General features: G+C 43.1%; 1 protein-coding gene across 1 annotated transcript; it reads right to left on the reverse strand.

Annotated features, from left to right (window-relative positions):
- Positions 1–448: 448 nt before the first annotated feature.
- Positions 449–10,110, reverse strand: LOC120639924. The gene is made up of 4 exons (XM_039915841.1): positions 9,907–10,110; positions 1,579–2,049; positions 1,394–1,489; positions 449–1,128 (listed from the first exon to the last, which is right to left on the reverse strand). The coding sequence occupies exons 1-4, from the start codon at positions 10,108–10,110 to the stop codon at positions 1,009–1,011; spliced, it is 891 nt and encodes a 296-aa protein (XP_039771775.1). The 3' UTR covers positions 449–1,008.
- Between the last annotated feature and the right edge of the window lie 6,157 nt (positions 10,111–16,267).

Raw genomic sequence — 16,267 nt, forward strand, 5'->3', positions numbered from 1 at the left:
AGGCAATCGACCGGGGGTTGCGTGCACCTAGAACTCAGCAACATCTTCAGTTTTATTGCAACTTTCTCCTCTGAGCAGTGTGGTTATAGTAAAGGTGAGCACATATCGTACTCAGCAAGTATATTAGAAAAATAAATGACATGCAAGGCTTAAGCAAGGATATAGGCTGGCTGGATAAAGCGTAAGCATTTTAATTAATAGTTGAATATTAACAACATATTTACTAAGCTATGATTTGATCCAACCCGCATTTATGAAAAAGAAATATATGTCTGAAAATAAATAGCTTGGAACAATTAATAACTAAATTAATCAATGATTTCCATTAAGTAGACATGTGAGGGTCCGAGCCGCTTTTGACCGTGAGCACGACTGATATATAAATTTTCACTCTACAGAGGTTGCACACTTTACCCACAAGTCGCGTAAAAGTTCCAAAGAGATTTAAACCCAACCACGCATGTGCTGATTAGGCACAATACCACACTTCCTTAGGTATGGCTGCGTAGGGATGCTACGAGGCTTTTACAAAGACTCCCTAACAAGTAGTAGCCCGCTAAAGTTTCAGCCGCTAGGCGAGTGCACCCTCCCCCAAAGCGAGTGTACCCCGTAGGCGTAGCAACCCCTTTGGCAGGCCGAGTACCCCTCTTAAACCTAGTCCCCCCTCTTGCGCCTTTCGGTAAGCTACTAGCATGCTAGAGAAATCTAATTAATCAACCAAGAACAGAGCCATGTAGTCCTTATGGTTGCGCTGTTTTCCCGGGTGGTCGCTCCATGGTTGATTCGAATCAAGTTCACAAATTCATCATATTGTTCCAAAAGAGTATAGAATATAGAATCATGTCTCAAGTAGCATTATTGTAAACCACCCATAATCATTGTTCAGCAACTAAGCAAACTACCCAAAAGATTTTAATAAAAGAACCCGGCTATTCAACGACAAAGATAATCAAATAGGACAATAGGTACCCATCAATATTAATGCATGCAAGCTTAAAATAAATGTTATTAGGACAGAAATATGATCAAGGAATATACTTGCCTTAAATCCAGATAATAACTGCTAAGAGCCTTCAACTCTTGCTCTTGCAACTCTTCATCTTCAGAGCTCTCGAACTGCGTTCCTTTCTACTCACAATAAGCATTGGCACAAACATACAAGAAATAAGCAAACAAGCACAACTAAGCAAACAGCACTAAACAGAAGAAAAACATCAAAAGAACACAGTCGAACCTACGATCGCGAGAGCGCAAGAAAAGCTTAAAACAAAGCTACAGTTGAAAAGATAGAGCTAACGGAAGATTTATGTTAAAACAAAAATAAACTATAAGCTGAATTTATTTTGAAACAAAAACTATGATACAACAACTCTAACTTGCGGCAGGGAGTTACCGAAGCAGCCGGAATCTCGCCGGGAAGGAGGCGCCGCTGGTCTGCTCGGAGACGGCGGCGGCGATCTGCACATAACCGTGGCTTCCGGTGACGATCCTTGTGGTGCAGGAAGGGCACGAGAGGAGGCAAATAAGGAAATTAAAGAGAGAAGAAGGAAATCAAGGAAAAGCTGTCGAGGTACTCACACATAGCCGGAAACGAGTGAGATGAGACGTTATGCAGGACGCTTGTGCTCGTGATTTCCCAGGGCCATGACAGCAGGCGAAGCGTAGGGCTCGGGCAGGAGGCCAGATCGCTGCAGACCTGGGCGATCGGCTCCAGCATGCAGTAGCACTGCGCCTGGAAGTCAGCGTTCTGCGCGAGATTGGTTGGGAGCGGATGCGCGCAGGGGGCAGCGCGCACAGCTGCAGCAGAAACGGCGCAGGGTCTTGGCTTCGTGCTCCTGCAATTCGACGAGAAGAAGGGGGCACAAGGTGCTCGTGATGTTCCTGGTGGCGGCACTCCAAGAAGGGCGGCGCAGGGGCCTTCCAGCGGCGCTGGGAAAGGTGGAGGGCAAGCAGGGAGTCGCAGGCACGCGAGACGAACCAGGGGCGGCGGCGCTCTGCTCTTCGAGATACTGGCGGCGGCGCAGGGCTACGCGAGAAGGGGGCGTGCGACTACAGGGGCGTGAGCAAGGCTGGGCGCTTGGCCCTTTTTTTTTTTGCACGTGTGTGTGGCAAGGGAAGGTGCTCGTGTAGGGCTTGGACTCGGCCTTAAGTCCAGGTTGGACATGCGACAAGGAATATGGCTGATCGGCAAACTTCTTGAAACTGGGATGAATATTTTGAACGAGGGCTTAAAGGAGAAACGGGCCGACAAGGTTAAATTTGCTGTTCGACATTATGGACCGAAGAGAAAGTAAGACAGACTGAAATAAACAGCGTTGGGTTGGGTCGAGATTGATTTGGGTTGACGGGTAGAATTTGGGTCACGGAGAAAGTGTATAGAGAGAGGTAAGACAGACTGAAATAAAGATCGTTGGGTATAGGATTTAGAGATCATCGGAGCTGACGGTGATGACAAAACAGTATCACCAGAAAATACCGAAATCGAAATAAGATTTCATTTCGAGCGTGATCAATGTGAAAGATTAGAGAATAAGGAACTCGATGGGACAAAGCAAGTTGAATCCAGAAAGAAAAGGGAAAGGATTTTAGTCGTTTAGAATATATTTTCAAGCATAAAATAAATCTAGAGAAGTCCAGATAAATCTTTTAATCTATGAAAAATATATCCTGAAAATTCCAAGAAAAATCCTGGAGATAGTTTGGGACACGAGAAGTCCAAATAAAATACTTGAATCTCGTGAAAAAGATTCTAGAACTTTCTATTAAATGAATTTAGCTCTATAGAAAATGAGAATAATTTCCAAAAAAAATCTGAAAAATTCTCGAAATATGCAGAAGATGGATAATTATATCTAAAATTTTATTCACATCCCAAAATTGAAATTTTGAGGTGTGACAGAACTACCCCTTAAACAGAATCTCGTCCCGAGATTCGCAAAGTCTAAGGGTAAGCTGAAAGATCAGGATAAAGGGATTTTAATGAGAAGGAAAACACGACTGCGGTAGAGAGAAAGATTTGGCTTCAAGTCTTCTGTACTTGCCTTTCCTTCAGAACGATATGGCGGCATTGATAGAATAACGGAGGGATGGACAATGTCATTGCAGGCACAAGTCCCGCAAGACATCACCAGCAATTATTACAAGAAGTCAGATCAAGCAAACACAACAACAAGCATATCAAGCATCCTAAACTAGAGTTAGTCACACAAACACACAAATGAAGCTAACATTGTTATTAACACTACAGGGAGTCCTCCTAAGCAGGGGCTATCTCTTCAAGCTTCGACATTCTTGACAAGTGCATCTTCGATTCTTCTTTCTCGGGCGTAGTGATGTTCTATGCTTTGTAGTCTTCAACTCCTTAAGCTTACTACTCCTCACAATGAACTCGTAGCTTCATTCTTTAATTGAGTTGGGGAGCCCGTAGGTAAGGTGGCATGGTATGGACCATCTAATTATTTTGAACGAGCAGAAAAAGAGTAGAGAAGGTATTTTGGAGTCTCTTAATCAAGGGAAAGAATCCAAAGTGATAAAGAAGAGGTACAATGGGAAAGATGGATATAGTGAAAATAATATCAAGAGGACCTAGGCTTACAAAGACAAGTTGGAAATAAATACATCAAGGAGTAAGGGTAAGAAATATCACCAACAAATCAAAAGGAGGTTAGATGCATCGAGATAGAAGAAAATTATTCATCAAAGGAGATGCATGAGCGATATCAAGAAGTCATCAAGGACAGAAAAGAAAACAAAAGATAGGCAAGGATTTGGGGTCTAACAATTGCAAAACAAGAATGGCGCAAATGAAAAAAAATCAAGTGGGAAGGGTGAGTTATCAATGAGGAGTAAAAAAAAATCATCAAGGAGTGGAACAATTAATAACTGAATTAATCAATGATTTCCATTAAGTAGACATGTGAGGGTCCGAGCCGCTCTTGACTATGAGTACGACTGATATATCAGTTTTCACTCTACAGAGGTTGCACACTTTACACACAAGTCGCGTAAAAGTTCCAAAGAGCTTTAAACCCAACCACACATGTGCTGATCAGGCACAATACCACACTTATTTAGGTATGGCTGCATAGGGACGCTACGAGGCCTTTACAAAGATTCTCTAACAAGTTGTAGCTCGCTAAGGTTTCAGCCGCTAGGCGAGTGCACCCTTCCCCAAAGCGAGTGTACCCCGTAGGCGTACCAACCCCTTTGGCAAGCCGAGTACCCCTCTTAAATCTAGTCCCCTATCTTGCGTCTTTCGGTAAGCTACTAGCAGGCTAGAGAAATCTAATTAATCAGCCAAAACCAGAGCCATGTAGTCCTTGTGGTTGCGCTGTTTTCCCGGGTGGTCGCTTCATAGTTGATTTTAATCAATTTCATAAATTCATCATATTGTTCCAAAAGAGTATAGAATATATAATCATGTCTCAAGTAGCATTATTATAAACCACCCATAATCATTGTTCAGCAACTAAGCAAACTACCCAAAAGATTTTAATAAAAGAACCCAGCTATTCAAGGACAAAGATAATCAAATAGGACAATAGGTACCCATCAATATTAATGCATGCAAACTTAAAATAAATGTTATTAGGATACAAATATGATCAAGGAATATACTTGCTTTAAATCCATATAATAACTGCTCAGAGTCTTCAACTCTTGCTCTTGCAACTCTTCATCTTCACAGCTCTCAAACTATGTTCCTATCTACTCGCAACAAGCATTGGTACAAACATACAAGAAACAAGCAAACAAGCACAACTAAGAAAAGAGCACTAAACAGAAGAAAAATATCAAAAGAACACAGTTGAGGCTACGATCGTGAGAGCACAAGAAAAACTTAAAACAGAGCTACAGTTGAAAAGATAGAGCTAACGGAAGATTTATGTTAAAACAAAAATAAACTATACACTACTAGAAAACGGGCCATCGGTCCTGGCCAAAGGTACCAGCTGCTGTTGCAGCCGGTACCGATGGGTACGATTGGTACCGGCTGTAACAGCAGCTGGTACCTTTAGCCATCGACCGACCTAGTGGAGGGCAATTGGCATCGGGTGGTGGTTCCAACCGGTTCCAATGCGTCACCATAGGAACCGGTCTGAACCACCACCCGGTACCAAATGAAGGCGGCGCTAAAGGCACCGGTTTATAGGAATAACCGGTTCCTATGGTAATGAAACGTGGCAGCTGTCAGGAGCTCGGGCCTAAGGCACCGGTTGGTGGCTTGACCTGGTGCTATTGAATTAATTTTAGCACCGGGTCATTGAAATCAACCAGTGCCTTTTGCCCGAGCCTATAAATACCCCAGCCCCTCCCCATCTCAAGCTTTTTTTTTAGAAAAAAAGTTAGTTATTTTTCTTTATAACTTAGCAATTAATTTTTAGAAACAATTATTACTTGATTTAGTTTATATATGTGATAATTATTTTTATTTGTAGCATCTTATTGTAGTTATATACGTTATCAATTTATTTGATATTTGAATACTATCAAATTATTGTATTTATATGTTTTTTCAATTTATTTGATAAGTGAATAGTATCTATTTATTATAGTTATATGTATTATCAATTATATAAATATATTGTTATAAATTGGTAGTATGAATGAACTATTTGTACAGTACAATGATGTATATAAATATATTGTGGACCCAGATGAGTCGACAATGGATGTACATGGCCGATTGGCGTTCAAAGGAGTTCATGGATGGCGTGCATGAATTCATAGAAGCGGCCGAGAAACACAAGTATGGCGGTTTCGTTCGTTGTCCATGCAAATTCTGTAAGAATGAGAAGGATTACTCATCATCAAGAACCATCCATAGTCACTTGTTCAATAGTGGTTTCATGCCGAACTACTATATTTGGACCAAGCATGGCGAAAGAGGAATTGTGCTGGATAATAATGTAGAAGAAGAGGACATGATTGCTGACTTTGCAGCCAATTATAATTCCTTTTTCAATGACACTGCAATGGGTGAGCCTGAAGAAGATACTGAAGGATACGTTGTAGAAGATGATCTTGGTCAGATGCTGCGTGAAGCTGAGGAAGATTGCGAAACAGAAAAGGAATCGAGAGATCTGAAGCGTATGTTGGAGAACTACAGAACATTGTTGTACCCTGATTGCAAACAAGACCAAAAAAAGTTGGGTACCACATTGGAATTACTGCAATGGAAGGCATCAAATGGTTTGTTTGACAAGGGATTCGAGGAGTTGCTGAAACTTATAAAAAACTTACTCCCTGAGGGTAACACCTTGCCGGAGATAACATACGAGGAAAAAAAAGTTGTTTGTCCTTTAGGATTAGGGGCACAGAAGATACATGCTTGTCCTAATGACTGCATCCTATATCGAGGTGAGTATGAAAATTTGGATTCATGCCCTGTATGCAACGCATGCCGGTATAAGATCCCTCGAGATGATCCAGGCGACGTTGAGGGGATGCGTGTCAAGAAGAGGGTGCCTGCCAAGGTGATGTGGTATTTTCCTCTAATACCACGTCTGAAATGTTTGTTCATGAACAAAACGAATGCTAAATTGATGCGATGGCACAAAGAAGAACGTAAACAAGACAATATGTTGAGACACCCCACTGATGGGTCGCAGTGGAGAAAAGTGGACAGAACATTCCCAACATTTGCAAATGATGCGATGAATATAAGGTTCGGCTTAAGTACGGATGGCATGAATCCTTTCGGTGAGCAGAGCAGTGGCCATAGTACCTGGCCTGTGACACTTTGTATATACAACCTTCCTCCCTGGTTGTGTATGAAGCTGAAACCACTGATTGAGGATCTTCTATTGTTGTGAAAAGATGAGGGTGTTCGTATGTGGGATGCGCACGCAGAGGATCATTTTAACCTGCGTGCATTGCTTTTCGTAACCACCAACGATTGGCCAGCACTAAGTAACCTCTCCGGACAATCCAATAAGGGTCATAGGGCATGCACTCATTGTTTAGAAGAAACCGACAGCATGTACCTCAAGCACTGTAGGAAGATCGTGTATATGGGTCATTGTCGATTTCTTCCGATCAAGCACCCATTAAGGAGGAGGCATGCTCACTACGATGGAAAGGCAGATCATCGTACCAAGCCTAGGCACCGTTGTGGGAAAATGGTGTTTGAAATGGTCAAAGATATAAAAGTAGTATTCGGAAAAGGACCCAACAGCAGATCAGTGCAGAGTGATGACGGAAGTGCACCTATGTGGAAGAAGCAGAGTATTTTTTGGGAGTTACCTTATTGGGAAGTCTTAGACGTCCGCCACGCAATTGATGTGACGCACCTAACAAAAAATCTTTGTGTGAACCTTCTAGGCTTCCTTGGTATCTACGGTAAGCCAAAGGATACATTGGAAGCGCGGCAAGATCTTCAACATATGAAACAACGGGCCGCCCTACATCCAGAAAAAAGGGATAAAGGACGTCATTATCTAGGTCCTGCGTGCTACACTCTTAGTAAGGAAGAGAAGCAAAGTATGTTCGACTGTTTGAACAGTATCAAGGTCCCATCAGGCTACTCTTCGAATATAAAGAGGCTACTGAACTTGAAAGAGAAGAAATTCGCACACGTAAAGTCCCATGACTATCACGTGTTGATGACGCAATTGATTCCAGTTGCACTTAGAGGTATTCTACCAGCTAATGTTCAAGCAACAATCATAAAGCTATGCGCATTTCTCAACACAATTTCTCAGAAGGCAATCGATCCATCGAGTTTAAGCAGGTTACAAGAGGATGTTGTCCAAAGTTTAGTCAGTCTTGAAATGATATTTCCTCCATCATTCTTCAATATTATGACGCATCTTCTAGTTCACCTGGTCAAAGAGATTGGTATTCTCGGTCCTGTTTTCCTTTATAATGTGTTCCCTTTTGGACGATACTTTGCAGTCCTAAAGAAATACGTTCGTAATCGGGCTCGTCCAGAAGGAAGCATTGCGAAGGGTTACGTCACAGAGGAGGTCATTGAATTTTGTGTTGACTATGTGGAACATATACATAATTTTATTATATATAAGTAAAAAATATAGAAGTGATTTTAAGATAAAATAAGAATATTTAAAAGTAAATTTAATCTTTTTATATCTTTTATTATAAAAATTAGTAATATGGGTGGTGAGAAGTAAATATAATTTTGTAAATAGTTTTTGAATGAAAACGGATATGGATAGTGTCGCATATTGTCGAATACGGATGTGGAATCAGATAGAGAAAACCAATGAAAATCGGATTCGGATGTATCCACTTTACTACCACATTAAATTCGAATACGGATACGGATATCCATATTGATGTTTAATCGAATACGGATATCGGATAATTCAGATATCTGCTATCCGTTTCCATCATTAGATAAGAAGATATCAGCACAATAAAGAAACCACATGCAGAGAGGCCAAGCCATCACGTGGGTGCGCAGGTGATTAAAGTAAAGAAGGTAAGTTCCAGCGTGGGATCCGAGCTTAGTCATGCATGCAGACCAATCTTTCCGCCGCCAAATCAGAGAAGCTTCAATAGCAAGGATTCTATAGAAGGGAAATTAGAATCTACGTATCTTAATATTAGTTTGTTTACATATTTCTTCTCTAGCAAGTTTGATGTGCCGTAGCCGGCTAGGTTGTCTTGGCTATAAATATGTACACCGTCCATTGTGGAAGAGTTTATCACGTCGATCAAAACAAAACACATCTACCTTTCCAGTACCTTTACCTTTTTGCCCTAGCAGTAGGAGTAATGTAGATCTTCGATGAGTTCTTTTGCAAGCTAGGCTGCATCGCCTCGATCTCCAGTTCGCCGTAAGTTACCGTCACTGGATATCCCAAATTTCAACTTCCGAGCGTATCGCTGTCGTTGAGTCTGGTTCTTATCCACTAGTTATCGAGTACCTTGGATCTTCAACTGGCGGCACATCGCTTCTGTCTGGATCTACGGTATTCACCAGCTATCGATTTTGTCCAGTCTAGTGAGCATGGTCATCTCTTACTAGATGTGGTAGAATCACAGTTATCCTAGCCTCGATTAAGATCACATCGGCTGATCCTACTTGAATATATCGTCTAGCTGTTCAGATTACTTTAATTAGCTTTATCTTGTTGAAATAGATGATAGACTGTTCTACAGCCTGTTGTATCTTAATCTTGGTTGCTTTCAAGTGCCACTAGAATCAAGTTCTGCTGTGATTAGATTTATCGGCTGGTGAAGTTCAGATTAACCTCTTGCTGGTATTATTTCTAGATTGCAACTTTCGGATGCATCGCTAGCTGTCGTTTCATATAGAAAATACTGATAGTTATGTTAGTCGAAGTTTTATTGGTTTATGGCTCTACTCGTAGTGGATCAAGAGCTCAACGGCGCTCTATTTCCTATCGGATTTCTAGCCGATAGCTTTCGAGCTTTATTGTTATCAACTGGATAGATCTGTTCGGATAGCCGATGAACTGCTTAGTTTCATCAGGATGCTGGAATTGGCCTCATGGATGATTATTCGTTTATTGCGCTTTATATGGCTACATCATCATCGCTGCCGTGCCAGGATCACTTCGGCCTGATCGGCCGATTGCTTTTGACTTCAGAAGAATCATCTTCACCTTGTCAGTTGAATGGTCAAACTGACTAGCACGCCATAGCACACCACACGCGCCGATCTGGGTTCAGTACGATAAAGCAAAGTAGATCTCCCCGGTCCTAGTGTACGTGGAACGCTGATATCCGTCCGGTGGGATTTTTGCGTCAACACGTGGAAGGGCTCATCCAGCAAGGCAGAGATGAGGCAATGAAAGAAGTTATCATGGGGACGATACAAGAAGCTTTCACGAGCACCGACCCCAAGATGGTGGAGCTAAGGACGGAGATGTTCATCCGGGCTAGCTTGCTGCCACAAGAGCAGATGTCGTAGGGTACCTCACAACCCCAAAGGTACCCAGCCAATGAGATCACGGAGCCAACACTTGGCATGCTACAGGTGCCAACACTTGGCATGCTACAGGTGCCCTCAGGCACGACGGGGAGGAAGAAGACTATGGCGCAGGGATTCGTACAGCCACCCGACCCTGAAGCCAGGTACCAGGGAAAGCCAATCCCGCCCGAGTATGCCTTGGTGGACATGGCATGGACGGCCGATGACTTTCGACAGTGATGAACTTGACTTTCCCACTGAAGAAGGAGCCACAATCATCGGCAGTGCTATCGGCTCTCGCGTGCTATGGAACAAGGCAGATATTGTCTTGGAAAAGCAGAAGCTGGCGTCAATAGCCTCGCAACTGTTGTTGTCTCCTCCGGGTGGCCCAAGTGACGACGACAACGACAACGATGGTGATGACAATGACGGTGATGGCAACAGCAATGCTGGCGCCCACGGCTACAGTCCTGGACATAGCCCGCCCCCTCCCAACACGAGCAAACCAGAAGGAGGTACAGGGGGTACAACAGGTAATGAAACCCTACCTCCAAGTAGCGGTCCAACGGGCACAAGGCAATGTCCTCCTATGCCTAAGAAGCCTCTAGCGCAAGATGAGGACAAACCCGCCCACCTCACTATCGAGGAATGGGCGGCGTTCAACATAGCAGAAGAGTTCAAGTCCTCAACGACGTTCAAAAGGTCTATATGCTAATAATGGCAACCCCACGTGGTCAATAGAGATGATGCTAACTGACTTTTCCACTCCTCCTTGTCTAAATTACAGGCCGCGAACACCACCATCAGTCTGGCCCCTTACTCCGGATTGCCCCAACATCTTCGAGAATGGCAAGTTCATATTGCCCTCGGGCCAGCTGGTCTAGGACGAGCCGTGAGAGGTCTGGAGGTTCCATCTCTGGTACATGCATGCTACTCAGTTAGGAATGAAGGATTTCATTGTCAGGCCCCCCCAAGGAGTACTTCCACTTTGAAGATGATTGTTTATTCACCGTTGAATTCCACGACATGCATAGGCTGCTACGGCGCAAGGACCTCGACATCGCACAAGTCACCCTTTTTGCACTGTAAGTGATTATTGCATCGCTGAAGATATGCTCATTACGATCAAACTAACAATGCCATGACAACGACTTGTGCTTACAGGATGCAATCATATGTATGCAAGGAACTAGGGGAAAATATTATCTACCTATCTCCTATGCATATTACCCAAAGGGCCATTATTGGGTACGATGTATCGACACACACCCTAGCCAGGTGGATTTGGACAAGCTGCAAAGAATCAAAGTCCTAGCTAGAATGCAAAGCGAGATCAAGTACAGAAAAGGACAGTACATCTTACAAGCCATGAAGAAGATCCAGGGAAATGGGTGTATCCTTGCCGCACACCAATTCAAGCGGTTCAACGAAGAAGAAGGTAAATTTGAGATACTTACCCTAGCTAGTTGGTTCTCCCACTATTCATACTCAAGGACGAGCATTCGTTCAAGCATGGGGGGATGACTGGGTAAGTATTCTATGTTATCAAAAGTTCTAAGGAGCAAAAAGAAAGAAAAAAAGAAAGAAAGAAAGAGAAAAATAAAAAAATAAAAATGGAGAAAAAAAGAAAAATGAAAGAAAAAAATAGAAGAATAAAATGCTCCTTAGTTCTTTTTGGCTTCATTAATTTTCCAAGTTACTTTGAAGAATTATTCCATACTCAAATCTTCCAACCATGTGCAATCCGATAATGAGAACATCATTTGTGTCTCGGGATCATCCATTTGCCACTTGCACATGTCCACCTATCTAAATGTGTGTGTCTCATCTTCCTCCCTCTCCAACATTATTTTACAATGGCCTTTTGTAAGGATCACCGGGTGTCCGACCCTAGAGGGGGAGGGGGTGAATAGGGTCGCTAATCGCTTTCTATCCTAGGGCTCAATCTATTTGCATGAGATAAACCGTCTTCACTATCGGAGCTTCTCACCAAGAGGGGTCTCCTTCCCCGCACAAAGTGTCGTTGCCTCTCCACACCAAGTCGGAGGGTCACACGACGAGTACACAAGATGCTTGCCGCAGCAAGACTTTCACTCAAGCTAGTTCTCTCAAGAACTAAGCCTAATCAAGTACTAAGTACTCTAACAAGTGTGCTTAAGCCTATATGATGTACAATGAAGCTCTAAGGTGGTTGGAGATGTTCTTCAAGTGTAGCAGGCTTCAGCAACTCAAGCACACACCAAATGAGGCATGGGGTGGGATATATATAGCCCAACCCTCCAAACCTAGCCGTTAAGAAAAGCTGACAAATTTCCTTAGCGCCGGTTAATCCGACGCTCAGGAAAATCGTCATCGCCGGTTTAACCGGTGAGTGCATTTTCCCAGCAACTAGCCGTTACTGCTCCAACGGCTACTTGATCAATTGCACCGACGCTCTTGAATTCATCGTCGGTTTAACCGGTGTATGTAAGCTCAGAAAACCCCCAAAAATGGAGTCTCTGGACAACTGCACCGACACTTGCCTTCAGGCATCGTCGGTTCAACCGACGCTAAACCCTAGGCTCCTCTTCTGGGTCCATTGCACCGACGCCATCATTTTTCGCATCGTCGGTTCATCCGGTGCACTCTGCTGACTGAGTCTTCTCTGAACTCATTGCACCGGTGTATGAAATTTGCCTCACGTCGGTTTAACCGGTGAGTGCAAATTACCTCTGTCTTGGTCCTTTCGACCTGATTTCTTCGGGGTTTTGTATCTTTTCATCCCTTGGACCTATAAGCCTGATAATGATCATCTTAACACATATATTAGTCCAAGTGTTGTGTGTGTCATTAATCGCCAAAACATTATATTGAAATATGGCATGAGAGGCAATTTTCGCTACACCTTTTTGACTGGTCTCGGTAATTCCATTAGATCTCTCTTAGTTTGATAATATTTCAAGTATAATGTTTTGCTAGGATTGTTTTTACCTACCAAGCTCCACATAAGCCTTCCACTTTTATATATGAGTAGAATAGGTTGAAGACAATCTAATGTAGGCTTTAGCGACTTGATGAGATGAGTGTTTCCATGATCTTTTGCAAGAGAACCTCATTTATGTTTGATATGCATTCTTTTGAAAACTCTTTACGATGAAACAAGGTAAAGATTTGAAGTTCGCTTAAGTTTGAGAGCATGGCATTTATTTATTATTGTGGCTTGTTCTTTAATTGCTAGTCAATCTTCCATAATGAAAAAGTAGCCGGTCACAACATGAACTTAAATGCTAAATACTTGAGAGAGCAATATGTCTTGTTATGTATGACTAAGTACAGAGAAGACATTGAGGGGCAACGCTGATTTCTTTATAAGCAAAGCTCCTGGACTTACTCGAGGACGAGCAAGGTTTAAGCATGGGGGGAATGTTGGCGCTCCTTAAGTACCCATTTTATCCCTTGTTTATCCTTGATAATGGAATGAATTTAATATTAAAATCACTAATTGTCCTAACCCCGGCCTAATTATTGGTCATTTTCACATTTGCACATATATTTTGGAGGAACTTCATTTTTGCAGGTTTTTGGCCTATTTTGGAGCATGAAATGACGAGGCCTGTGATCGAGCGCTAACACGGAGAAAGACGAAGGCCAGAGCCCAAAGAAAGGACCAAAGCCCATGTTGATTCGAAGCCCATTCATGCACATCCATCCTCCAAGAGAGCCCAAAGGACCAAGTCCACGAAGATGAGATCAAGATACTTCGGGATTAAGCAAAGCAAATGAAGATTTAAGGAAGGATTCCCTATCGTATCTTTTCCTCGAAGATATCTCCAAGATAACGACGTCCAAAGGGGTGCAATTGTGAAGGACATAAACTCTAAAAGATGCGAGGAGTCTACACGTGAAAGATGAGACCGAGGCGGACCCGAAAGAGGGTAGGCCGGACGGCCTAGGCCTATGAGCCAGCCGGCCTAGCCCGTTTCCGAGGCGGTTTGGCCTCCCCTTCGACCGGTGGCTTCCTCGACTCATAAATAGCTCGTACCTTATTCAACTCGCGGCATCCATCCACCCAGAACTCGACGAAAACCTAGGGCTAAGACCGGAGGGAGACGACAGCCGCCGTAAGTCTTCGAAGTTGTCTAGGAGATGGCTTAGGCCACCCCTAGCCGCCATGGCCTCCTTGCGTGGTTGTGCCATGGCGGAGTTCATGAGCTAGTTGGATTCATCGATGGTGTGCACACGGCGGTGATGATCTAAACAAATCTATTATGTGAGTAATGATAATCATGTCTTCCGAATCTATTAGCGATCATGTCTCTCCTTTTTTATTTCGTTCTTGCCTTGGGTGCGCTTATTCCTAGATATATTCTCGAGATAGATTGCATGGGGTGTTCTTGTAGCTATGGTGGCTAGGTGTTCATACCGGATCTACCCAAGGGGGTTCGACATGTCTAGCGTGCTTCGGGATGCTTTTGTCCAAAGGGAGCATCGTGACAGGGCGTGGCCTGAGTAGGGGGGTTCCCGAGGGGTTGGATTGGAGGTTTTGATTTAAAGACGCTATTGCTTGAGATGCATGATTTATTTGCTCATTAGCTTGAACTACAACTAGATGACGATAGGCCTAGTCATGTCTTTGGTTTTGCTATGGTTACACCTATGTTCATGGATGAGATCAATATTTACACAACACTCATATCTATCAAAGGTTTACTCTTTATGTGCAATTCATGCTTCATGTTAGGATAGATACGTTAGATTAGATTGAAAACCTTAGGTAGTTCTTTGTCCGTCAACGGATTGATAAACCTTGGGGGAGTACTCTAAGGGAAAAGCTACCATGATCCGTGCGCTTGCGGTACATAAATTGGGGCGCTAAGGAGCGTCAACAGCATCATGGGCCATTGGGATGTATTTTGCATCTATCCTCGGGATGGAAAGGTTGTCATATTCGACTCCTTGTGCAACATGAACAAGAAAGGGTACAAGGATTTTGAATTCTGTCTACGATAGTAAGTGACGACAGATTCTTTTATGCACTCAAAGTGTATATTAAATTTGTTGTTGACACTAGTGGTTGGCATACAGTGCTTACAGGAAATACATGGAAGACCCCGATTGCTATGATCGGAGGTCTGAGCATAAGAAGCAGAAGCATGGCACAAAATTGCGCATTAGGCGACAATTCCCGGTACGTATGAAGAATTGTATGTGCTACTACATCATGCATGCTATCTATGTGTTCTAATGACTATGTGTTACATGCATGCAGTGCGCCAAGCAACCTGAAGGCTCGGTCTTGTGTGGATACTATGCTTGTGCGTGCCTCGGGTCTTGCGAAGCATACAACCGAGCTGGCGGTAGCTCAAAAAATCTATAGCATGGTGGCGAAGGTCAATGGTGGACAATTCAACAATCACTCAAACAGTATCCGACATTTGTAAGGTTGTCACCGACGAATGTTGTCATGTTGATGGAAAGTTCTTCTATGCCAAGAGCGAGCTAGTGATGGAGGAGAAGTACGTGAAGCTACGCAATTGGAGAACCGACCTCGACTTGAACGACTACAAGTTACCGGACCTCTTCGAGTAGGTGCTTAGTGAACATTTGATGTGATTTTGTGAACTCAGTGTGTGACATGCATGAATGTAATTAATATATTCACTCAGTGTGTGTGTGTGTTTATCCTTCATACATGTATTTTCTAATTTGTATGTGCTTTCAAATTTGTTTTCAGATTCAAATTCGAAATGAAGTAAGCTTTTTTTTTATTTTGGAAAACCTTAACTGAGGCGTGCAAATAATGACTGACTGCCTCGGTTAATATGTATTAACTGAAGCAGTTTTTTTAAACAAACCGCCTCGGTTAATACTTAATAACCGAGGCGGTTGCATTACACAAAAAACCGCCTCTGTTAAACTATTAACCAAGGTGGTTACATGACCGCCTCGGTAAAGGTCACGATTAACCATGGCCTTGTGTCCGAGACGGTTGCAAAAACCACCTCGGTTAAGCCATTATGCCCGCCTTGGTTTAGATTTCTATAGTAGTGTGCGTTCTCCTCGGGGAGCAACTTCTTTACGACACCAAGTAGTTCACCAAAGCTCTTGTCTGACCACCCATTTCTGGCCTTCAACTGCAGCAGTGACAGTGTCGTGTGCACCCTCGAGTCTCCATCGTTGCACCATGCATACAAAGGTTTCCTTGCATCCTCTTTCAACCGCTTGAACTTCTTTATGTCCCTTTCATCGGTCAGGTCACGGCCACCCTCACGCAACATCTGGTCGAGATTGGTTTCCACTTGAGGCTCATCCGACACATTAGTCGTAGGGCCATCAAATTGAATGCCATCATCCATCACCACATTATTCCAAACATCTTCATCATCA

The sequence above is a fragment of the Panicum virgatum genome, chromosome 7K (assembly GCF_016808335.1).
Source record: "Panicum virgatum strain AP13 chromosome 7K, P.virgatum_v5, whole genome shotgun sequence".
In the NCBI taxonomy this organism is placed as follows: Eukaryota; Viridiplantae; Streptophyta; class Magnoliopsida; order Poales; family Poaceae; genus Panicum; species Panicum virgatum.

Bases quoted from the DNA above. Each gene is read 5' to 3' on its own strand.
- LOC120639924 (XM_039915841.1), bottom strand. From the start codon at position 10,110: ATGTCCACCAAGGCATACTCGGGCGGGATTGGCTTTCCCTGGTACCTG. The intron at 1,490-1,578 runs GTGAGTACCTCG...CTGCACCACAAG, and splicing joins TCACTCGTTTCCGGCTATGT to GATCGTCACCGGAAGCCACG. The intron at 1,129-1,393 runs GTAACTCCCTGC...TATTGTGAGTAG, and splicing joins GCGAGATTCCGGCTGCTTCG to AAAGGAACGCAGTTCGAGAG.